The 24,619-nt window shown below is 38.3% G+C and overlaps 2 protein-coding genes across 10 annotated transcripts in view; one reads left to right on the top strand and one right to left on the bottom strand.

Annotated features, from left to right (window-relative positions):
* GPR161 (G protein-coupled receptor 161) overlaps positions 1-13,169 on the top strand; it is an 83,937-nt gene extending 70,768 nt beyond the window's left edge. Inside the window, exon 6 of the mRNA XM_070366900.1 lies at positions 13,079-13,169. Coding sequence (XP_070223001.1) covers positions 13,079-13,098 — 20 coding nt within the window. The 3' untranslated portion in view covers positions 13,099-13,169. The remainder of the gene's footprint in view (positions 1-13,078) is intronic.
* Positions 1-24,619, bottom strand: part of DCAF6 (DDB1 and CUL4 associated factor 6) — a 184,353-nt gene that overhangs the window by 9,671 nt on the left and 150,063 nt on the right. For all 9 annotated transcript variants that reach the window (XM_070366876.1, XM_005896961.2, XM_070366886.1 and 6 more), the window contains 4 exons: positions 16,011-16,149; positions 14,207-14,363; positions 13,495-13,583; positions 4,357-4,462 (listed from right to left, as the gene is read on the bottom strand). In XM_070366876.1, coding sequence (XP_070222977.1) covers positions 4,357-4,462; positions 13,495-13,583; positions 14,207-14,363; positions 16,011-16,149 — 491 coding nt within the window. The remainder of the gene's footprint in view (positions 1-4,356; positions 4,463-13,494; positions 13,584-14,206; positions 14,364-16,010; positions 16,150-24,619) is intronic.

Genomic DNA, 24,619 nt, shown 5'->3' with positions numbered 1-24,619 from the left:
CACATTTGCACTCATCTCACACACTAGTAAAGTAATGTTCAAAATTCTCTAAGCCAGGCTTCAATAGTACATGAACCGTGAACTTCTAGATGTTCAAGCTGGATTTAAAAAAGGCAGAGGAACCAGAGATCAAACTGCCAACATTCACTGGATCATCGAAAAAGCAAGAGAGTTCCAGAAAAACCTCTAATTCTGCTTTATTGACTATGCCAAAGCCTTTGACTATGGATCACAACAACCTGTGGAAAATTCTGACAGAGATGGGAATACCAGACCACCTGACCTGCCTCTTAAGAAATCTGTATGCAGGTCAAGAATCAACAGGTAGAACTGGACATGGAACAACCGACTGGTTCCAAATCAGGAAAGGAGTACATCAAGGCTGTATATTGTCACCCTGCTTATTTAATTTAAATGCAGAGTACATCATGCGAAATGCTGGGCTGGATGAAGCACAAGCTGGAATCAAGATTGCCGGGAGAAATATCAATAACCTCAGATATGCAGATGACACCAGTCTTATGGCAGAAAGCAAAGAAGAACTAAAAAGCGTCTTGATGAAAGTGAAAGAGGAGAATGAAAAAGTTGGCTTAAAACTCAACATTCAGAAAACTAAAATCATGGCATCCAGTCCAATCACTTCATGGCAAATAGATGGGGAAACAATGGAGACAGTGACAGACTTTATTTTCTTGGGCTCCAATATCACTGCAGATGGTGACTGCAACCATGAAGTTAAAAGATGCTTGCTCCTTGGAAGAAAAGCTATGACCAACCTAGACAGCACATTAAAACACAGAGACATTACTCTGCCAACAAAGGTCCGTCTAGTCAAAGCTATGGTTTTTCTAGTAGTCATGTATGGATGTGAGAGTTGGACTATGGAGAAAGCTGAGTGCTGAAGAATTGATGCTTTTGAACTGTGATATTGGAGAGGACTCTTGAGAGTCCCTTGGACTGCAAGGAGATCAAAGCAGTCCATCCTAAAAGAAATCAGTCCTGAATATTCCTTGGAAGTACTGATGCTAAAGCTGAAAATCCAATACTTTGGCCACCTGATGCGAAGAACTGACTCATTGGAAAAGACCCTGATGCTGGGAAAGACTGATGGCAGAAGGAGAAGGGTATGACAGATGATGAGATGGTTGGATTGCATCACTAACTCAATGGACATGAATTTGAGTAAGCTCCGGGAATTGGTGATGGACGAGGAAGCCTGACATGCTGCAGTCCATGGGGTCGCAGAGTTGGACACAACTGAGCGACTGAACTGAACTTACTGACCCACATTTTAAAAAAGCCTCCTCTGACTGCTGTGGAAATCAGACTATACAAAAGTGAGAGCAGAAGTGGGGAGACCAAGATAGATGAATATGGATTGTATTCTGGAGTAAAGCTACCCTAATTGATGGAGTGAATTTGTACATGAATGGGTCAGTGCCTGTACGTTCAGTGTGATGTTAGCTCTACAGATATGGCTATTTAGATCTACATCTGCCATGTTCCAGAGGTAGCAACAAATGCTTCAGGGTTTTATAAACCATGTTAACACTGGACTTTATCCTAAGAGCATTGGGAGGCACAAGAGAATTTTAAAGAGGGGAGTAAACTGAGTAGATTGTAACATATTCTAGAAGAGTTTGGAATGGTTCACACACCATCTCTCCAAAGCCTGTCAAAGCTTCTAGGAATCTCAGAACTGCCTTTCCATGAAGTTGCCTAAACTAAAAGCTGTTAGTAGAGCATTCATGAGAAAATTTTGGGTGTTTTTTTTAAAATACAGAAGCTCAAATCCTATTCAGATAAAATGAATCAGGATCTTTAGTGCGTAGGAACCAGGTATTTGTAGTTTTGAAAAGGAGATTTAAAGCACACATCATTGTACTTGGAATACAGGACAATGAAGAAAAGGAGAGGAAAGGAGTAGCTGACTCATCAAATAACTAGATATCTTAAGAATAAAAGCAGCAGAAATATCAACTCTTGGTTATCTTTTCCTATCAAGGATTTTACTTAAGAGAAACAAGAGGGTGAGTTAGGTTGACTAAGCCAACTACAAAGTGTCTCCCTTTGATTGCTGGCAAAAAAAACCAAAAACAATAGAATAAAGAAAACCTTTATATTATAAGCAGCTAATTCTAAAATCAAAGAAGGAGAGTAGTAACTGAGTTAACAAACCATTGATACATCAGCACGCATTTAAAATAGATTCTTGCACAAATGAAAGGAGAAACAGTTTCCTATAGGCAAACTCAGACAGAGCCATTCACCAGATGAACTCTATATGAAAATTTAGTTATCATAATCAGCAAATTTAGTTATCATAATCAGCACATGTTTTTCCTGTTCTATAAAACAGTGCCTCCTCAAATCTGAAGTCAAGTGAATTTTAAGAGTACTGCTTCTTATTGAAGAAAACAGATCAAAAGATGTCACAGTGAATAACATGGGGGCAAAAGAAGTACCACGATAATATGCTGTTGGATTGCAAACATTTTCTGTTTTCATTTTAGGTTTATTTTTTGTTTTGCTTTAACCATTTGAAATTTTTATTCTTTCCTTGTAATAGTTGATATTGACAATTTGAGGGTTTTCTTTCCAGCTCCTTTAATTACAGACATAAGGAGCGTCTTTAAATTTGTAGATGTACCACAGTCTCTTCCAGGACTTAAGACAAATGCTATATACTCTTTTTTTCTGCCAGGAATACTTATGTCTCCCTTCCCCACTCTCTGAGGAAATGATATGCAGTCTGCCGTTTATATAGACCTGAGGGTCTGTAACAGAAAGGTGAAAGTGAAAGTCACTCAGTCGTGTCTGACTCTTTGTGACCCCATGGACCCCACCAGGCTCTTCTGTCCATGGAATTCTCAAGGCCAGACTATTAGAGCGGGTAGCCCTTCCCTTCTCCAGAGGATCTTCCCAACCCAGGGATCAAACCCAGGACAGAAGTTATCCTAACAAAGAGTGAGGGTGGGAGGGGACAGCATGACTGTAAAGATTTTGAGGCAGGAAAGAGTTTGAGGTACCCGCAGATTTAGAGAGGGCCAGAGAGGATGGAGAAGAAACTGGCAACCCACTCCAGTGTTCCTGCCTGGAGAATCCCAGGGACGGGGGAGCCTGGTGGGCTGCCATCTATGGGGCTGCACAGAGTTGGGCATGACTGAAGCAACTTAGCAGCGGCAGCACAGAGAATGGAGAGGACAGAGAAGGAAAGAATGGACTAGAAAAACAGTTTGAAATCAGCTCATCCAGAGGACTGCATGTCTTATTCATGACTTGAATATGTTCCTGCAACTGAAATTTGTAGGTAAAAGGAGAGTAAATGCTTGGAAGCTAGTTTCAAATTCAGGCTTTACCGTTTATCAGTTGTGTGACCTGCAGTGAGTTATTAAAAATACTCTACTATGTAGAGGGCTGGAGCTAACAGGATAGATTTGTGAAATGATTGGTATGCTGCCTGATTCATTAAAGGTACTCTATACATGGTTGGTGTTATTAAATAGTACTCAACATATAAATAAATTTGTGTTATCAGTGAAGTGATAAACATTTTGTTTATAATGGATATTGGATACTTTCTATTGTTATGAACACAGGTTATTCTATTCCTTCTTGAAAATTAGTTATAATATAATGTAATTAATTGTAATGTGAAGTTTTGTATCTGAAGCACTGAACCCCATGGTTTATCTTCTAAAACAAACACACAAAAATTAGAAAAATACATTGAGCTATTGTTTCAAATCTTTGTAGTAATACATTTATTTTTGTCTGGGCTGTGATTGATTTTGGCCAAATGTATCATTAAAAGTTACTTACTTACATAAACCTTAACACATCTTAAGGTTTATGATATGATATTCCACTCTGAGAAGAAAACCATAGCTGATAAAAGATTTGAAGTGATGTCATCTTTTCATTAGGACAGTTCAATAAAGATGGCTCATGGGGATACAAATTACTGTACTAAGATCAAGAATTCATACCACTCAGTTCAAAAGTTAAGCCGCCTTCTATGTAGTCTGAGAGGACCTAATGTCAGCAAGAAATACACTTCTTGTGTTTAAAAAAAAAGTTAAAAAGTTAAGGCCAAAAAAAGTTGGCCTTGATCTTGTAATTTAAGGAGATTAATAAAATCTCTGAATTTTTTGGCCGCACCATGCAGCATGTGGGATCTTAAGTTTCCCAACCAGGTATGGAACCCCTGCCCCCTGCAGTGGAAGTGCAAGTGCTAGCTACTGGACTGTCAGGAAAATCCCCTTTTCCCCTTAAATATAAATCCCTTTAACGTCAATCTTAAATAATGTTTTTTCAAATATAATAATGATTTTAAGGCATACTGACAGTTCTTACCAGCTCGAATATGGTTCAGTGAAGCCAACATCCTCAACATGAAAGAGGCTGGAACTGTAATGGTATTTCTAGTCTCTTCCAGCATGAGTTCATTTCGAGTTATAACCTATGAGACAAGTTAAATAACCATGTCAAAGATCACAGAGTAACTGTATGTTTTCCTTAGATACTAGGAGAACTGTAAAGAATTAACAGGAATTACTTCATTCTTCACATATATCTATATGAGTCTATATTACCATCTTAAGGCTGCTGCTGCTAAGTTGCTTCAGTCGTGTCTGACTCTTTGCGACCCCATAGATGGCAGCCCACCAGGCTTCCCCATCCCTGGGATTCTCCAGGCAAGAACACTGGAGTGGGTTGCCATTTCCTTCTCCAATGCGTGAAAGTGAAGTCGCTCAGTCGCGTCCGACTCCCAGCGACCCCATGGACTGCAGCCTACCAGACTCGTCCATCCATGGGATTTTCCAGGCAAGAGTACTGGAGTGGGGTGCCATTGCCCTCTTAAGGCCACCCAATGCCAAATAATTACTTTAGCTTGTAATCAACAGAGTAAGATCAGAGAACACTACTCTTTAACTGGAAGAAAGACAAAGGTCAAACCCTGAGGCTACCTGAAACACATAAGAATTCAATTTACTTTTACTTATAATTTGTTTATAAAAGCAGAGCAGTCTACTTTGTGTCCGCTTATTATTTTTTTCCCTCTAGTGGAACTGATATTTCTAGTGACAGCACTGTTAGATTATTATCCCTGGGTCATTTGTGCCCCTCAAGGAAAATGTTACGTTAACTTCAAAGTTAACTTCAAAAATAAACCTCTGGATGAGAGTTACCAATGAACTGTGTCTTAAGTATGAAGAATAGGACTAAAGAACATCCATGAACATCTATGGATTTAATGTATAATTATAGACAAAGGAAAAAAGAGGAAACCAAAGGGAATGGCAAAGGAAAAACAGAAAGAAAGGAAGGAAAGCAGTAAAGGAAGAAAAGACACTAACCTGATCAGCAGTCCCCCAACGACATTACATTGTCAACTCATGAGGGTGCCCACAGGGCCCTGTACAGCCCGGCCTCATGAGGCCCGCTGAGCTGCTTTCTTATGTGTCCTCAGCACGCAGATGGCTCACCCACCTTACAGCAACTTGAAACATGCTGATCCTTCTCTCTCAAATGTTCCTTTGGTCCTGGTCTACCTGGTAAACTCAGTCCAATTCTGATTTCCTCTGTGAAGACCTTCCCATCCCATTTACTCCAACTGAAAATTCCTTTCTACGAGTTTCCAGAACACTACGTGTACATTTCTGACACTGACCACACTGTACTCTGGTTGTTCATATGTCTGTTTTTTCCCACTAGTCTTTGGGTTCTGAAGGAAAGGGTTTATCTTTTAAAATCCAGGATTCTACCTGATATAGGGGCTTCCTATGTGGCACCTGCTTGCCGATAAAGGAGACAAAAGAGACTTGGGTTCGATAGCTGCGTTGGGAAGACCCCCTAGAATAGGAAATAGCAACCCACTCCAGTATTCTTGCTTGGAAAATTCCATGGACAAAGGGGCCTTAAGTGTTTAATATAGGTCTATTGACATAATGAGTAAAAATATATGTGGGAATCTCACTATGAACCGTCAACCGTGGCGTAGAGAACGAGTTTTTCAATTTACTAATATTTTTAGCAATGCACCCCTTATGGGCTGTTGTTGTTCAGTTATCAAATCCTGTCCAACTTTTTGCAACCCATGAACTACAGCATGCCAGGCTCCTTCACTATCTCTGAGAGTTTGTTCAAATGCCTGTCCATTGAGTTGGTGATGATATCCATCTCATACTCTGCCTCCTCCTTCTCCTCCTACCTTCATTTTTCCCCAGCATCAGGGTCTTCTCCAATGAGTCAGCTCTTCACCTCAAGTGGCCAAAGTACTGGAGTTTCAGCTTCAATATCAGTCCTTCCAGTGAATAGTCAGGACTGATATCCTTAAGGGTTGACTGGTTTGATTTCCTTGCAGTCCAAGGGACTCTCAAGAGTCTTCTCTAACACCACAGTTGAAAAGCGTTACTTCTTTGGTGCTCAGCCTTCTTTATGGTTCAACACTCATATCAGTACATGACAACTGGAAAAACCATAGCTCGGATTATACAGACCTTTGCCAGCAAAGTGATGTCTCTACTTTTTAATACACTGTCTAGGTTTGTTACTGCTTTCTTTCCAAGGAGCAAGCACCTTGTAATTTTATGGCTGCAGTCACTGTCCACAGTGATTTTGGAGCCAAAGGAAATAAAATTTGTCACTGCTTCCACTTTTCTCCATCAAGCTGCCATGAAATGATGGGACTGGACGCCATGATGTTTTTTGAATGCTGAGTTTTAAGCCAGCTTTTTCATTCTCCTCTTTTATCCTCATCAACAGGCTCTTTAGTTCCTCTTTCAGTTCAGTTCAGTCACTCAGTCATTTCTGATTCTTTGCAACCCCATGGACTGCAACATGCCAGGCTTATTCAAACTCATGTCCAAGGAGTCGGTGATGCCATCCAATCTTTTCATCCTCTGTCATCCCTTCTCCTCCCGCATTCAATCTTTCCAAGCATCAGGGTCTTTTCCAATGAGTCAGTTCTTCACATCAGGTGGCCAAAGTATTGGAGTTTCAGCCTCAGCATCAGTACTTCCAATGAACATTCAGGACTGATTTCCTTTAGGATTGACTGGTTGGATCTCCTTGCAGTCCAAGGGACTCTCAAGAGTCTTTTCCAACATCACAGTTCAAAAGCATCAATTCTTCAAAGCTCAGCTTTCTTTATAGTCCAACTCTCACATCCATACATGACTACTAGAAAAACCATAGCTTTGACCAGACGGACCTTTGTAGGCAGAGTAATGTCTCTGCGTTTTAATGTGGTGTCTAGGTTGGTCATAGCTTTTCTTCCAAGGAGCAAGCATCTTTTAATTTCATGGTTGCAGTGACCATCTGCAGTGATTTCTGAGCCCAAGAAAATAAAGTCTGTCACTGATCCATTATTTGCCCATCTATTTGCCATGAAGTGATGGGACTGGATGCCATGATCTTAGTTTTCTGAATGTTGAGCTTTAAGCCTGCTTTTTCATTCTCCTCTTTCACTTTCATCAAGAGGCTCTTTAGTTCTTCTTTGCTTTCTGCCATAAGACTGGTGTCACCTGCATATCTGAGGTTATTGATATTTCTCCCGGCAATCTTGATTCCAGCTTGTGTTTCATCCAGCCCGGCATTTCACATGATGCACTCTGCATATAAGTTAAATAAGCAGGGTGACAATATACATCCTTGACAAACTCCTTTCCTGATCTGGAACCAGTAGGTTGTTCCATGTCCAGTTCTACCTGTTGTTTCTTGATCTGCATACAGATTTCTCAGGAGGCATGTCAGGTGGTTTGGTATTCCCATCTCTGTAAGAATTTTCCACAGTTTGTTGTGATACATAACAGATTTGTGCCTGGAGAATTCCATGGACATAGAAGCATGACAGACTATACAGTCCATGGAGGAGGGGACACAACTGAGCAACTAACACTTTCACTTTACCTAATGGAGGAAAGTTTACTTTCCTCCATAAGAGTGGTGTCACCTGCCTATCTGAGGTTATTTCTCCTGGCATTCTTAATTCCAGTTTGTGAGTCATCCAGCCCAGCTTTTTGCATGAGGAACTCTGAATGTAAGTTAAATAAACAAGGTGAGATCTCTAGTCTTTCCCATTCTATTGTTTTCCTCTATTTCTCTGCACTAATCACAGAGGAAGGCTTTCTTTCCTTTTCTCCTTTGCCTTTAGCTTCTCTTCTTTTTTCAGCTATTTGTAAGACCTCCTCAGACAATCATTTTGCCTTTTTGCATTTCCTTTTCTTGGGGATGGTCTTGATCACCGCCACCTGTACAATGCCATGAATTTCTGTAAATCATTCACCACGCACTCTATCAGATCTAATCCCTTGAATCTACTTCTCGCTTTCACTACATATTCGTAAGGGATTTGATTTAGGTCATACCTGAATGGTCTGGTGGTTTTCCCTACTTTCTTCAATATGAGTCTGAATTTGGCAATAAGGAGTTCGTGATCTGAGCCACAGTCAGCTCCCGGTCCTGTTTTTGCTGACTGCATAGAGCTTCTCCATCTTTGGCTGCAAAGAATATAATCAGTCTGATTTCAGAATTGACCATCTGGTGATGTTTATGTGTAGAATTGTCTCTTGTGTTGTTGGAAGAGGGTGTTTGCTATGATCAGTGCATTCTCTTGGCAAATCTCTGTTTTCAGAAGCCTTTGCCCTGCTTCATTCTGTACTCCAAGGCCAAATCTGCCTGTTACTCCAGGTATCTGTTGACTTCCTACTTTTGCATTCCAGTCCCCTATAATGAAAAGGACACTTTGGGGTGTTAGTTGTGGAAGGTCATGTAGGTCTTTACAGAACCATTCAACTTCAGCTTCTTCAGCATTACTGGTTGCAGCATAGACTTGGATTACTGTGATATTGAATGGTTTGCCTTGGAAACGAACAGAGATCATTCTGTTGTTTTTGAGATTGCATCCAAATACTGCATTTCAGACTCTTTTGTTGACTATGATGGCTACTCCATTTCTTCTAAGGGATTCCTGCCCACAGTAGTAGATATAATGGTCATCTGAGTTATATTCACCCATTCCAGTCCATTTTAGTTCACTGATTCCTAGAATGTCAATGTTCACTCTTGTCATCTCCTGCCTGACCACTTCCAATTTGTCTTGATTCATGGGCCCAGAATTGAGCCACAGTGGGTGGGGGCTGTCCTTTTGTGATCAGTAAGCTTTGAGGAGCAGGCATCAATCGGCAGAGTGGAGAAAGTGGGGACAGGGTGGGTAGGGGGCAGCTGGTACTGCCATATATCTGAAGCTGGAGCCCACAGCATCACCCCCTCTTCTCTCTCGGTGGGAAGAAGCGGTGAGGCAAAGAAACTCCAATTAGCTCTTTCCAGGCTGCAGTCCATGGGGTTGCTAGGAGTCGGATACGACTGAGTGACTTCACTTTCACTTTTCACTTTCATGCATTGGAGAAGGAAATGAACCCACTCCAGTATTCTTGCCTGGAGAATCCCAGGCATGGGGGAGCCTGGTGGGCTGCCGTCTATGGGGTCGCACAGAGTCGGACATGACTGAAGGGACTTAGCAGCAGCAGTAGCAGCATGGGCCCAACATTCCAGATTCCTACGCAATGCTGCTCTTTACAGCATAGGACTTTACTTCCATAACTAGTCACATCCACAACTGGGTGTTGTTTTTGCTTTGGCTCCGTCTCTTCATTCTTTCTGTAGTTATTTCTCCACTGATCTCCAGTAGCATATTGGGCACTTACTGACCTGGGGAGTTCATCTTTCAGTGTCCTATCTTTTTGCCTTTTCATACTGTTTATGGGGTTCTCAAGGCAAGAAAACTGAAGTGGTTTGCCATTCCCTTCTCCAGTGTTACTTCCTCTTTACTTTCGTCCATTAGAGGGGTAACACCTGCTGTTATTTCTCCTGGCAATCTTGATTCCAGCTTGTGCTTCATCCTGCCCAGCATTTTACATGATGAACTCTGCATATAATATAAGTTAAATAAGCAAGCCTTGATGTATTCCTTTCCCGATTTTGAACCCATCAGTTGTTCCATGTCTGGTCCTAACTATTGCTTCTTGACCCGCATGTTGATTTCTCAGGAGACAGGTACTAAGTGAGTGTTAGTTGCTCAGTTGTGTCCATCACTTTTGTGAACCCTTCGACTATAGCCTACCATGATCCTCTGTCCATGGAATTCTCCAAGCAAGAATACTGGAGTGGGCTGCCACTCCCTTCTCAGGGTATCTTCCCAACCCAGGTTATCAAACCTGGGTCTCCTGCACTGCAAGTGGATCCTTTACTATTGAACCATCAGGAAAGCCCAGAGGCAGGTAAGGTGGTCCATCTCTTTGAGAATTTTCCACTACTTGTTGTGATTCATAACAACCTACAGTTTAGCACAGTTAATGAAGCAGAAGTAAATGTTTTCTTGGAATTCCCTTGATTTTTCTGGGATTCAACAAATGTTGGCAGTTTGATCTCTAATTTCTCTGCCTTTTCTAAATCCAGCTTGTACATCTGGAAGTTCTTGGTTCACATACTGCTGAACCCTAGCTAGAAGGATTTTGAGCATAACCTTACTAGCATGTGAAATGAGTGCAATTGTGAGGTAGTTTGAACATTTTTTCACATTGCCTTTCTCTGAGATTAGAATGAAGATTGATCTTTTCCAGTCCTGTGGCCACTGCTAAATTTTCCAAATTTGCTTACATACTGAGTGCAGCACTTTAACACCATTATCCTATTTTAGGATTTTAAATAGCTGAGTTGGAATTCCATCACCTCCACTAGCTTTGTTTGTAGTGATGCTTTCTAAGGCCCACTTAACTTCACACTCCAGGATGTCTGGGGCTCTAGGTGAGTGACCACATCATTGTTGTTATCTGGGTCATTAAGACCTTTTTGTATAGTTCTTCTGTGTATCCCTGCCACCTCTTCTTAGTATCTTCTGCTTCTGTTAGGTCCTTACAGTTTCTGTTCTTTATTGTGCCCATCCTTACATGAAATGTTCCCATGTTATCTCCTATTTTCTTGAAGAGTTCTCTAGTCTGTCCCATTCTATTGTTTTCCTCTATATCTTTGCATTGTTCATTTAAGAAGGCCTTCTTATCTCTCCTTGCTATTCTCTAGAACTCTGCATTCAGTTGGGTATATCTTTCCCTTTCTCCCTGGCCCTTCACTTCTGTTTTCTCAGCTATTTGTAAAGCCTCCTCAGGCAACCACTTTGCCTTCTTGAATTTCTTTTTCTTGGGGATGGTTTTGGTCACTGCTTCTCGTATGTTACAAACCTCTGTCCATAGTTCTTTACGCACACTCTACCAGATCTAATCTCTTGAATCTATTCATCATCTCCACTGTATAATAAAAAGGGATTCGATTAAGGTCATACCTGAAAGGCCTAGTTATTTTCCCTACTTTCTTCAACTTAAGCCTGAATTTTGCAATAAGGAGCTCATGATCTGAGCCACAGTCAGCTCCAGGTCTTATTTTTGCTGACTGTCAAGAGCTTCTCCATTTTCAGCTGCAAAAAAATATCAATCTGATTTTACTATAGACCACCTGGTGATGTTCACATGTAGAATGTTCTCTTGTGTTGTTGGAAAAAGGTGTCTTTGTGACCAGCGTGTTCTCTTGACAAAACTCTATTAGGCTTTGCCCTATTTCATTTTGTATTCCAAGGCAAAACTTGCATGTTACTCCAGGTATCTTCCTACTTTTGCAATTGAATCCCCTATGATGAAAAGGACATCTTTTTTTGGTGTTAGTTCTAGAAGGTCTTGTAGGTCTTCACAGAATCATTCAACTTCAGCTTCTTTGGCATTAATGGTTAGGGTACAGACTTGGATTACTGTGATATAGAATGGTTTGCCTTGGAGACAAACCAAGATCATTCTGTCGTTGTTGAGATTGTACCCATGTACTGCATGTCAGACTCTTGTTGACTATGATGGCTACTCCATTTCTTATAAGGGATTCTTGCCCACAGTAGTAGAATCAAAGGTCATCTGAATTAAATTCACCCATTCCTGTCCATTTTAATTCACTGATTCCTAAGATGTTGATTTTTATTCTTGTCTCTCCTGCTTGACCAAGTCCAATTTACCTTGATTCATGGACCTAACATTCCTATGCAATACTGTTCTTTACAACATTGGACTTTATTTTCACCACCAGATACATCCACAACTGAGTGACATTTCTTCTTTGGCTCGGCCACTTCATTCTTTCTGGAGCTATTAGTAATTGCCCTCTGCTCTTCCCCTGTAGCATCTTCTGATATGGGGGCCCATCTTCCAGTATCATATCCTTTTGCTTTTTCATCCTGTTCAAGATTCTTGCAACAAGAGCAGTGGAGTGCTTTGCCATTTCCTCCTCCAGTGGACCACGTTTTGTCAGAACTCTTTTTCTCTCTCGGGTGGCTGTCACAGCATGTGGCTCATAGCTTTATTGAGTTATGGAAGCCCCTTTGCCATGACAAGGCTGAGGTCCACGAAGGGGTAAGAGGTAGCAGTATCAACCTTAGTTGCACTCACCTCCTCACAGAAGCTCAGTAATTCATTAGTAGCTGATTAACGCAATGGATCCTTATTTTCCTTATAAGAAATACTTGTATGAAATCTTAAATGAAACCCATAAATGGAAACTCTGTTTGGAGCTGAGGAAATACCCAGAGTTTAGCTTTCATATCATACATCTTCCTGCTTCGAATCCTGCAAAAAACCTACAGCTTCTGAGAACTTAATTTCAAAAATACTGATGCAACAGCAGCTTCAGAAGCTGAGGAAACCTTAAAATAAAATCATAAAGTAAAAGAGTCTCTGATCATTTGTTCTGCTACCCATTTGGCTATGATTATGGAGAAAAGTTACAGTAAAACTACTTTCTTAAAAGGACACAGGCTTTTTTTTTTTTTTTTTTAATTATTCTTCATTGCATCAAGCCAAAATAGTCAATCTATTGACTATAATAAACTTTATCTGTTACTACTGATAATCAACATTCTAATTATCAAAACAGTATTTCAGTTTTTATCTCTCTAGTATTGTGGGCATGTTTTATTCTTTTCTTTTTCTTAAAATTTGACCTCATTAAGTGAATTAACTTGCTTTGATTCTTCTTAAAACAGCATTTCAGGGGCCTCCCTGATGGCTCAATGATAAACAATCTGCCTGCCAATGAAAGAGACATGGGTTTGATCTCTGACCGGGAAGGTCCCACATGCCGTGGAGCCACTAACCCTTTGTGCCACAACTATTGAGCCTGAGCGCTAGAGCCCAAGAGCTGCAACCGCTGGGCCCTCATGCCACAGCTACTGAAGTCCACGTGCCTAGAGCTCAAGCTCTGCAGCAAGAGGAGCCACTGCAATGAGAAGCCCACACACCACAACTACAGAGTAACTCCCATTTGGTGCAACTAGAGAAAGCCCACACAGCAGTGAAGGCACAGCACAACCAAAAAATATATACATAAATAAATAAAATTATTAAGCATTTCAGGAACAAAGTGAAATATGTTCTATAATAAATATAACAAAAATCTTACTTCATCAGCAAGTTTTCGGTTAAAAATCCTTGATTCCTCTAGTGGTGACCAGATTTTTATGTCATAATCTATGCCAGATGAGGCGAGAACTAGAAAAAATAGTTCACATTAATATAAAGCTTAGAAACGTCATTAATTCACTTAAATGTGTAATGTATATGTGCATGGATGTATATGTTCAGCAAAACTGAGTTAGAATGGACATTGTACTGATACGTTTAACTGTTAACCGAGAATACTGTTTTGAAGATTTCCTAAAAGTTACCCTATAATACAATTTTAAGACCATCTTGAAATCACTCAAATTTTTTTCCTATTTACTGTTTTTTTATGAGAAACATGGGAATGTCAAATGGAAGGTAAGAACAAGTCATTGCTCCTTTGTTCTGGTAAATTAATTCTGATATGTAAAGACTAACAGGCACGGAAGTTCAATTTGGTTAAGCAGGGAAAAGTCCAATCAACTGAAGCTCTTATAGCTGATAAAACTAAGAAGAACTATTAGGAGAATAAACTTGTTAATCTATTTCCCTCTATTTTCAGCCAAAAACAGGTTGTAAACTTTTTTTGTTTTAAACCCAAGAAGAGCAATACTTGACCCTAGTAGCTGCCTACTAGGATAATTTGGATTATTCTTACAACTAGAAAAAAGTTGAAGCTGATTAATCATACTAATGATTTTGAACCCTTGCCTTATAAAAGGTCATCTTACTTGGGTCAAACGGGTGGGGCTGCAGGCAGTTTACCACATGATTATCAGCCTCCAGAAGCATTAAATGCTCAGCAGTGTGACGATCCCAGATGAAGATATGGCCGCAGTCAGAACCACTCATTACAAAGTTGGCACCCCAGAAATTGGCTTCTTTTATCTAAGGGTTAAGAAAAACAGAAAATTATAAGAGATTTCAAATCAAAGTTATTAAAAAAAGATTTTTCTATTCTCAAGTTTAAAAAATTAATTGGCTTAGAAAATAAAAAATTGAAGAGAGTCTTTGTCTTCCAGTATATTGACCATGACAGAGATTTATTAGTAGGGATAAAATGGAAGAAAATAAAGTCCCCCATGATGAAGATAAGTATTTTATTTTGTTCGATATTATATTTATAGTGCTTGAAACAGTACCTGGGCACACAGTAGGTGCTGAGTTAATAACTGCTAAATGAATGAATGAGATTTCTGGGTTATGGACAATATAATGAAAATTTATATACAGATGTCACTGAACTTTCCAAAACTGGTTCCATTGTCGCTTTAAAAGATAATATAAACAATTCATAGAAAAAAATGAATTGCTCCCCCCAGTATTTTGCTTTATGCCAAAGAACAAAATTACCAACCTTTTTATTAGCTATCAGAAGTTCTCACAATCAAGAAGGAAAGATATAAACACATATTTACTTTCATGAAGCAATGAAACAAAGGACATGTTAAGATGATTATGATGGAGTTTTTCAGCAGATGCACAAAATGAACCATCAAAAATCTTTGTATTTCAGATCAGAATTTTTGAAATCATATTATGTGCAGCTGCGACTTTGATATTTTTGGCAAAGCAAAGGAGGGGAGCCAATTTTCTTGTTACTTGGAGCTACTATTCTATTTATTTGTCTTCTATTTTTTTCCATTCCTATCCCCAGTTATTTCCATCCAAAATTTTAACCATAAAAACACAAGAAATACAAATTGATTGCTTCTATTAATAATGAGTAGTCCTTGTAAAATAAGTAAATTGCTACTACATGATATCTATAAAAAGAGCTAATTATTTCCTCATCCCAAAGTTACTTTTTCCCTCTACCCTAAAGAAAGTAGATTGAAATTGATTCTGTAGATACTTTTTGAAAACTCAATGAATATATGAGAACACTTTCAGATATGAATGGTTCAGAGTGACAGCTGTTAATCATCTCACAAGATTTTCTCAGTAAATAGTTAAAATTGCATTATGTAGATAGACTTCTGGGTTATAAACACTTGAAAAGATCTTAGATATCATCTGGTCTGTTTTTACTTCATAGATGAGGAAATTGAAGTTTAGAAAGACAAGGTGACTAAAACAAATCTTTATCAATCTTTTAAAAAGTTATAATTAATCTGACTATATTTTGTAATGAACCTGGATTTCATATATCCAAATCTTTCTCTGTACAACCAACAAAAGAAACTAATATGAACTAAAAAAAAATCTACTAGGAAAGTAGATAGCAAGTATGAGAGAGCAAAAAAGAAGCAATGGTTACCTATATAAGCTAACATTTTTAAAGTTCTATAATAGTTCCTCAGTAGGGTAGAGTTTTCTTATAAAAAATAATGCTCTTTCACAACATATTATAGGACAAAAAGAACTATATTTGAGTAAAGAGATAACTGGGAAGGTGCAATAAATGCTATGTACAGAGATAATTACATAGAATATAGTAGAATCACACTGGCATATATAAAAACAACCATTATGGAAAAAAATTCATATTATGAAACTGCAGTTCTTCCAAACAATGTCATCAGTATATGGTACCATTGTCCTTGAGTTGCGATGGCCCTTATAAACCATCTTTACTAGTGGCCTTCTAATGTTCAAAGTATCCAATTCCTCCATTTCTTTCCTTTCTTTTCTCCGCCTGAAGAACTCCTGAATGCGGGCAACAGCAGAGCGTCTATGAATTACATATTAAAAGAAAAATACAGAAATAAATATAAAACATTCACAGGCCACTACAGAATGAAAGTGAGCAACATTAAAGTCAAGTGAAATCTAGAAATTATTTAAACTCAACATTATCTCAATAAGGCATCCCCAATCAAAAGCATAAAAAGGCAGACAAAACAGTAAGACTACATCAAACTAGTTGAGTTACTAAAACAAAATGTTTTAGTTAAGAGATCATTTAGAAATTTGGTACTGGTTGACAGTAAAGGAAATAGCATGCGGCACACTATTTAAACGGCTATTTTATAAGAATATAATACAGACAAAATTAATATGCAATTTACTATACATAAAACAAAACCTACTCAATATTATATGTCCTCTCCATATTTAGGAAATACAAAGGCATAAACAGAAACCAAAAAAAGAAACTAAAGGTAACATATAATTGCAGTGGATGTCTTGAGATTTTGTTTAAAGGAGATTTTGTTCTCAGCAAAGAATAAACTAGTTAAGGAAAGAATATTGATATCTATGAATAAAACAAGGATCTTCTAATAGAATCTATTCTACATGAACTTCATATTAGAGTACAGAATGGCACTAATGAGGCTGATTTTTACTTTCCTAAGAACCCAGTTGGGTCACAGAGCTAGAGAGTGAAGAACAATGGACCCTCTTTAAGACTGATTTCATTACTAGAAGAAACTCTCCCCTAAATAACTGTTAGTTTGAACTTGTTATTTAAAACATTATATTCTGCAATATAATAGACAAAAATCCAAAATATATCAAGTGTCTACAAATCAGTATGAAAAATAAGTACTATAATAGAAAAATAATGACATGAACAAAGAAATTACAGAAGAAAGAGACTGTTAATAAATATGCAAAAAGATGCTTAGCCTCACTAATAATAAAACAAATTCATCTTTTTGTATATCTATCATATTAAAATTTTTTTTACATCTATCAGAGTGGCAAGAGCACAGGAAAACAGGCACTACTGGTAGGAGTTTGAAGGTTTTATATATTTTAAAAAAAAAGCAGTCTTTGGCTGTAAATTTTCACTTATGTAGAAACATATACAGGAAGGTGTAAGTCAGAAAGGTGTAGCTCACTGCATGCAAAATAGGCCCATGTAACCAGCACAAGTATTGAGAAATAGAGAATAAATAGAATTCAGAAGCCTCCCATTCTCCATTTCTATTATTATGCTGCACTATTCTGACTTCTAACATGATAGGTTAATTTTTGCCTGTTTCATTAATTAAACAAAATCATATGATGTATTTTGTGTCTAGCTTCTTTAGCTCAACATTATATTTGTCAGATTCATCCATGTTGCTGTATTTAGCTGTAGTTCATTCATTCTCTTTGCTGTACAATACTACTTTACATAAATACATTATAATTTATGTATCCATACAACTGTTGGTAGACACTGGGTTGTTTACAGGATTTGATGACAAAAATAGTGCTCTGATGAATATATGTACGTATTTCTCTTGAGCATATATTTAGAAGTAGATATGCTGGACCACAGTATATACATATGTTTATCTTAATAGATACTCTCAAACAACTTTCCAAAGTGGTTACAGCAGTTTATAATCCCACTGGCAGTATATTACTGTTCCAGTACAATATATTTTTGAGGAGAAATTAAATAATATCCATTAAAACCTAAAATATGTATTTGTTTTGATGTAGCGATCTTATCTTTTAATAAATGCATGCTATAAAAGACATATGCAAATATCCATGTTTTTTCACAATATATATATACACATACACATATATATTCACCACAGCAGTTTGAGAAACACTGCAATAATCTAAGTGTTTTATACACAGAAAGGATAGGTTAAATAAATTATGGCACATCTGTACACTGGAATACTTATGTCATTAAATAATACTTATGTCATTAAAAATGATAAGATCCATAAGCAAGAATATGGAAAATATCAGTATTATCTTAAAGTATCTATAATATAGGTTACAAAATAATTCATAGAGGAAAAACTTATATATACCTAGAAAGAATCTAGAAAAACAGACACTAAACTGTTAATAGCACTTTCTAAAACAATTCTATAACAATTATGTAGTCTTATAACATAAAGTTTTCTTTTCCATAAAATGGTATTTTATAAAATTCTATAGGCTATTTAGAAAGTGTTTTAAAAATTTTATCCTATGTTACACATATTAAAAAAAAGGGGGGGATCCAAAAATTTAAGCTAGACATAATTAGAAACTTCCACAGAGAAAGCTGACATGTTCAGTTTACTCTGATTATCTCTTTCTGATTGGCAAATGATAAATGGGAAGGGTTGAGAGTTCAAATGCTCTCAAATGAAACAATTAATATGACTGCAATTCTCTTTTTTCTAAAGTAGAAGAAAAAAGGACTCTTAATCAGTTAAAAATACGTGAATAGCAAGAAACCGAAAAGAAAAATCTCTTGCTAAGAAAGTAGAGTATCTAGAAACTAATGCAACATTGTAAATCAACTATACTTCAATAAAATAAACTAAAAAAAAAAAAAAAAAAAAGAATAAGTAGAGTATCAGGTAGCAGAAGGAACAGAAATAACCTTGCTGATAAAGCAGAGGCCTTAGGAGCTATAAATGGAAAAAGAAACTATACAACACAGCAAGAATCAGAAGCTCAAATCATTTTTAAAAAGCAGTATGGCCAAAATTAAAGCTGAATGAGTAATGGGATGATAATAATTAAGAATTAGTGAAGATGGTACCAAATCATAAGTGTTCATTTCACTTAAAAGTTTGCTCTAGGGACTTCCCTGGTAGCACAGTGGATAGGAATCAGCCTGCCAATGCAGGGAACATGGGTACAATTCCCGGTCTGGAAGGATTCCACATGCTAGCTGAGCAACTAAGCCCCTGCACCACAACTTCTGATCTGGCACTCTAGAGCGTGCAAGCCACGACTACTGAGCCTACGTGCTGCAACTACTAAAGCCCACTTGCCCTAGAGCCACACACCACACAACCCCTGAGCCCATGAGTTGCAAGTACCGAAGCCTGTGCATCCAGACCCTGTGCTCCATAACGAGAGAAGTCCCCATAATGAAGAAGCCTGCAGGCTGGGACAAAGGGCAGCCCCTGCTTGCAGCAAGCAAAGAAAGTCCTCACATAGCAACAAAGACTGAGCACAACCAAAAATAACCAAAGTGAACTTAAAAAAAGTTTGCTCTACAATATGGTCTAATTTACTGCTTAATGTTTATTTGGCTTACCCATCCTGATAAAGAATAATTGTGAAATCTAGATCTCAAGAAATGTAGCTTGTACTGTTACAATTTAGGTCAAAGATCAGGGTACCTACCACTGTAGGAAATGATGTAAAACAGAAAAAAAGCTTAAAGTGCACAAATTTCAAGTTAGAAGATAAAAAGTGACAGTAAATGCTACGCTTGTATATATAATCAGATAATGTCCAACACGGCAAACAGTTCTAAAGAAATGAATAAACTTAGAATGAAAACATTGAAGGGAATTCCCTGGCAGTCTAGTGGTTAGGACTCTGCGTTTTCACTGTCAAGAGCCTGGGTTCAGTCCCTGGTCAGGGAGCTAATATCCCACATGCTGCGTGGCATACATATATATACACATCACACATACGTCACACACATCATACATAACACGTGTGCACCACATATAAAACACATGCATGTATCATACAGATGTGCTACATATCTTCCAACCCAGTGGACCAAAAAAATGGAAAAGAAAAAAAAAAAAAGGATCAAAATCTTAGTCCTAAAAATGACAGGAAAGTTTAAAAAAAATGGTATAACAGGAAAATTAGAAGTAAAAAGTTGGAAAGTGAAAAGTGAAAGGTAAAGGTTCTCAGTCATGTCTGACTCTTTGCAACCCCATGGACTTATACAGTCCATGGAATTCTCCAGGCCAGAATACTGGAATGGTAGCCCATTCCTTCTCCAGGGGATCTTCCCAAACCAGGAATCGAACCAGGGTCTCCCGGATTGCAGGCAGATTCTTTACCAACTGAGCTATCAGGGAAGCCCCCCTGCTCCCAAAAAAAGTTGGAAAACAAATCCAAAAATAGCCATGATAATAATAAATTAAAGAGACTAAACTGACCAACGGAGAGAAAAAGAAACTGTTTCAGACATACCTAAAGTATGAGAACAAGGAAAGGATTTCAGGCAAAAGGATACTGTGCAAACAGTTATCAAATGAAAAATGGCATAGCTACATTAATATCAGATAAAACAGACTACTATAAAAAGTAATGTCAAGGTAGAAAAGATTACTACATACATAATAAGTTCACTTTACCAGGAAGAAATAATAATTTAATATATATATACCCAACTCTGTGGGAGAGGGAGAGGGTGGGGAGATTTGGGAGAATGGCATTGAAACATGTATAATATCCTGTATGAAACGAGTCGCCAGTCCAGGTTCGATGCACGATGCTGTATGCTTGGGGCTGGTGCGCTGGGGCGACCCAGAGGGAGGGTATGGGGAGGGAGGAGGGAGGACGGTTCAGGATGGGGAACACAGGTATACCTGTGGCGGATTCATTTCGATATTTGGAAAAACTAATACAATATTGTAAAGTTTAAAAATAAAATTAAAAGAAAAAAAAAGAAAATGATAGAACTATAAGGACATAATGACTTCAATACATCTGTCTCACTATTTTATAAGTCAAGCACCAAACAATAGAGATAATTTGAACAGCACAACTAACAGTCTTAATCTAATGGTGAGCCTTAAGTCAGAAATGGCCACAGGTCTGGAAAAAGTGTTTTCATTTCAGTCTCAAAAAAAGGCAATGCCAAACAATGTTCAAATAACCATACAATTTCACTCATTTCACATGCTAGCAAAATTATGATCAAAATCCTTCAGGCTAGGCTTCAGCAGTACATGAACCAAGAACTTGCAGATGTACAAGCTGGATTTAGAAAACACAGAGGAACCAGAGACCAAATTGCCAAAATCTGCTGGATCATAGTAAAAACAAGGGAATTCCAAAACACAATCTATTTCATTGACTATGCTAAAACCTTTAACTGTGTGGATCAAAACAAACGGTGGAAAATTCTGAAGGAGATGGGAATACCAGATCACCTTTACCTGTCTCCTGAGAAACCTGAAGCAGAACAAGAAACAACAGTTAGAACTTGACATGGAACTGGTTCAAAATTGGGAAAGGAGTATGTCAATGCTGCATACAGTCACCCTGCTTATCCAAATTATGTGCGGAGTACATCATGCAAAACGCTGCACTGGATGACTCAAAGCTAGAATCAAGATCACTGGGAGAAATATCAACAACCTCAGATAATGCAGATGATAACACTATAATGGCAGAAAGTGAAGAGGAACTGAAGAACCTCTTGATGAAGGAAAGTGAAAAAAGCTGGCTTAAAACTCAACATTCAAAATACGAAGTTCATGGCATTCAGTCCCATGACTTCATGGCGAATAGACGGGGGGAATGTGGAAACAGTGACAAGATTTCATTTTCTTGGGCTCCAAAATCATTGTGGATAGTGACTGCAGCCATGAAATTAAAAGACGCTTGCTCCTTGGAAGAAAAGATATGATAAACCTAGACAGCACATTAAAAAGCAGAGACATCACTTGCCAACAAAGATCCAGATAGTCAAAGATGGTTTTTCCAGCAGTCATGTACAGACATAAAAGTTGGACTATAAAGAAAGCTGAGGGCCGAAGAAATTAATGCTTTCTAACTGTGGTACTGAAGAAGACTCTTGAAGCTCCTAGGACAGCAAAGAGATCCAACCAATCAACCCTGAATATTCACTGGAAGGACTGATTTTGAAGCTGAAGATCCAATATTTGACCACCTGATGCGAAGACTTGACTCATTAGAAAAGACCTTGATGCTGGGAAAGATTGAAGGCAGGAGGAGAAGGGGACGACAGAGGATGAGATAGTGGGATTCAATGAACACAATTTTGAGCAAACTCCAGGAAACAGTGAAGGACAGGGAAGCTTTGCATGCTGCAGTACATGGGTTGCAAAGAGCTGAACACGGCATAGCAACTGAACAACACAATATCATGGTCACATATAAAATTCTACATTAAAAATTAAAGTCACATGCTTTTCAAGCACACATGAAACATTTACAAATTTATCACAGAACAGGCCACAATGCCAGTTTCTATAAATTTCAAAATATAGGTCTAAATCAACCATGTTCTCTGACTGCAAATTAAATGTTAATGTAAAAAAAGCTGAATGCTAAATGTATACAACTAACAAAGTTAAAATGTAAAAAAGCAAAATGGCTGTCAGAGGAGGCCTTACAAATAGCTGTGAAAAGAAGAGATGCGAAAAGCAAAGGAGAAAAGGAAAGATATAAGCATCTGAATGCAGAGTTATAAGAATAGCAAGAAGAGATAAGAAAGCCTTCCTCAATGATCAATACAAAGAAATAGAGGAAAACAACAGAATGGGAAAGACTAGAGATCTCTTCAAGAAAATTAGAGATACCAAAGGAACATTTCATGCAAAGATGGGCTCAATAAAGGACAGGTATGGACTTAACAGAAGCAGAAGATATTAAGAAGAGGTGGCAAGAATACACAGAACTGTACAAAAAAGGCTTCACGACCAAGATAATCACGATGGTGTGATCACTCATCTAGAGCCAGACATCCTGGAATGTGAAGTCAAGCGGGCCTTAGAAAGCATCACTACGAACAAAGCTAGTGGAGCTGATAGAATTCCAGTTGAGCTATTTCCAATCCTGAAAGATGATGCTTTGAAAGTGCTGCACTCAATATGCCAGCAAATTTGGAAAACTCAGCAGTGGCCACAGGACTGGAAAAGGTCAGTTTTCATTCCAATCCCAAAGAAAGGCAATGCCAAAGAATGCTCAAACTACCGCACAATTGCACTCATCTCACCTGCTAGTAAAGTAATGCTCAAAATTCTCCAAGCCAGGCTTCAGCAATATGTGAACCATGAACTTCCTGATGTTCAAGCTGGTTTTAGAAAAGGCAGAGGAACCACAGATCAAATTGCCAACATCCGCTGGATCATCAAAAAAGCAAAGAGTTCCAGAAAAACATCTATTTCTGCTTTATTGACTATGCCAAAGCCTTTGACTGTGGGGATCACAATAAACTGGGGAAATTCTGAAAGAGATGGGAATACCAGACCACCTGACCTGCCTCTTAAGAAACCTATATGCAGGTCAGGAAGCAACAGTTAGAACATGACATGGAACAGACGGGTTCCAAATAGGAAAAGGAGTACGTCAAGGCTGTATATTGTCACCCTGCTTATTTAACTTATATGCAGAGTACATCAAGAGAAACGCTGGGCTGGAAGAAGCACAAGCTGATCTCAAGACTGCCGGGAGAAATATCAATAACCTCAGATATGCAGATGACACCACCCTTATAGCAGAAAGTGAAGAGGAACTAAAAAGCCTCCTTTCAGGCTCTACTACAAAGCCACAGTCATCAAGACAGTATGGTACTGGCACAAAGACAGAAATATAGATCAATGAAACAAAATTGAAAGCCCAGAGATAAACCCACGCACCTATGGACACCTTATCTTTGACAAAGGAGGCAAGAATATACAGTGGAGAAAAGACAATCTCTTTTAACAAGTGGTGCTGGGAAAACTGGTCAACCACTTGTAAAAGAATGAAACTAGAACACTTTCTAACACCATACACAAAAATAAACTCAAAATGGATTAAAGATCTAAACATAAGACCAGAAACTATAAAACTCCTAGAGGAGAACATAGGCAAAACACTCTCCGACATACATCACAGCAGGATCCTCTATGACCCACCTCCCAGAATATTGGAAATAAAAGGAAAAATAAACAAATGGGATCTAATTAAAACTAAAAGCTTCTGCACAACTAAAGAAACTATAAGCAAGGTGAAAAGACAGCCTTCAGAATGGGAGAAAATAATAGCAAATGAAGCAACTGACAAACAACTAATCTCAAAAATATACAAGCAACTCCTGCAGCTCAATTCCAGAAAAATAAACGACCCAATCAAAAAATGGGCCAAAGAAATAAATAGACATTTCTCCAAAGAAGACATAGAGATGGCTAACAAACACATGAAAAGATGCTCAAGATCACTCATTATCAGAGAAATGCAAATCAAAACCACAATGAAGTACCGTTTCACACCAGTCAGAATGGCTGCAATCCAAAAGTCTATAAGCAATAAATGCTGGAGAGGGTATGGAGAAAAGGGAACAATCTTACATGGGAATGCAAACTAGTACAACCACTATGGATAACAGTGTGGAGATTCCTTAAAAAACTGGAAATAGAACTGCCATACAACCCAGGAATCCCATTGCTGGGCATACATACCAAGGAAACCAGAACTGAAAGAGACACATGTACCCCAAAGTTCATCGCAGCACTGTTTATAATAGCCAGGACGTGGAAGCAACC

This window comes from Bos mutus, chromosome 3 (genome assembly GCF_027580195.1).
Source record: "Bos mutus isolate GX-2022 chromosome 3, NWIPB_WYAK_1.1, whole genome shotgun sequence".
Classification (NCBI taxonomy): domain Eukaryota; kingdom Metazoa; phylum Chordata; class Mammalia; order Artiodactyla; family Bovidae; genus Bos; species Bos mutus.
This window is presented reverse-complemented; position numbering and strand designations above follow the sequence as displayed.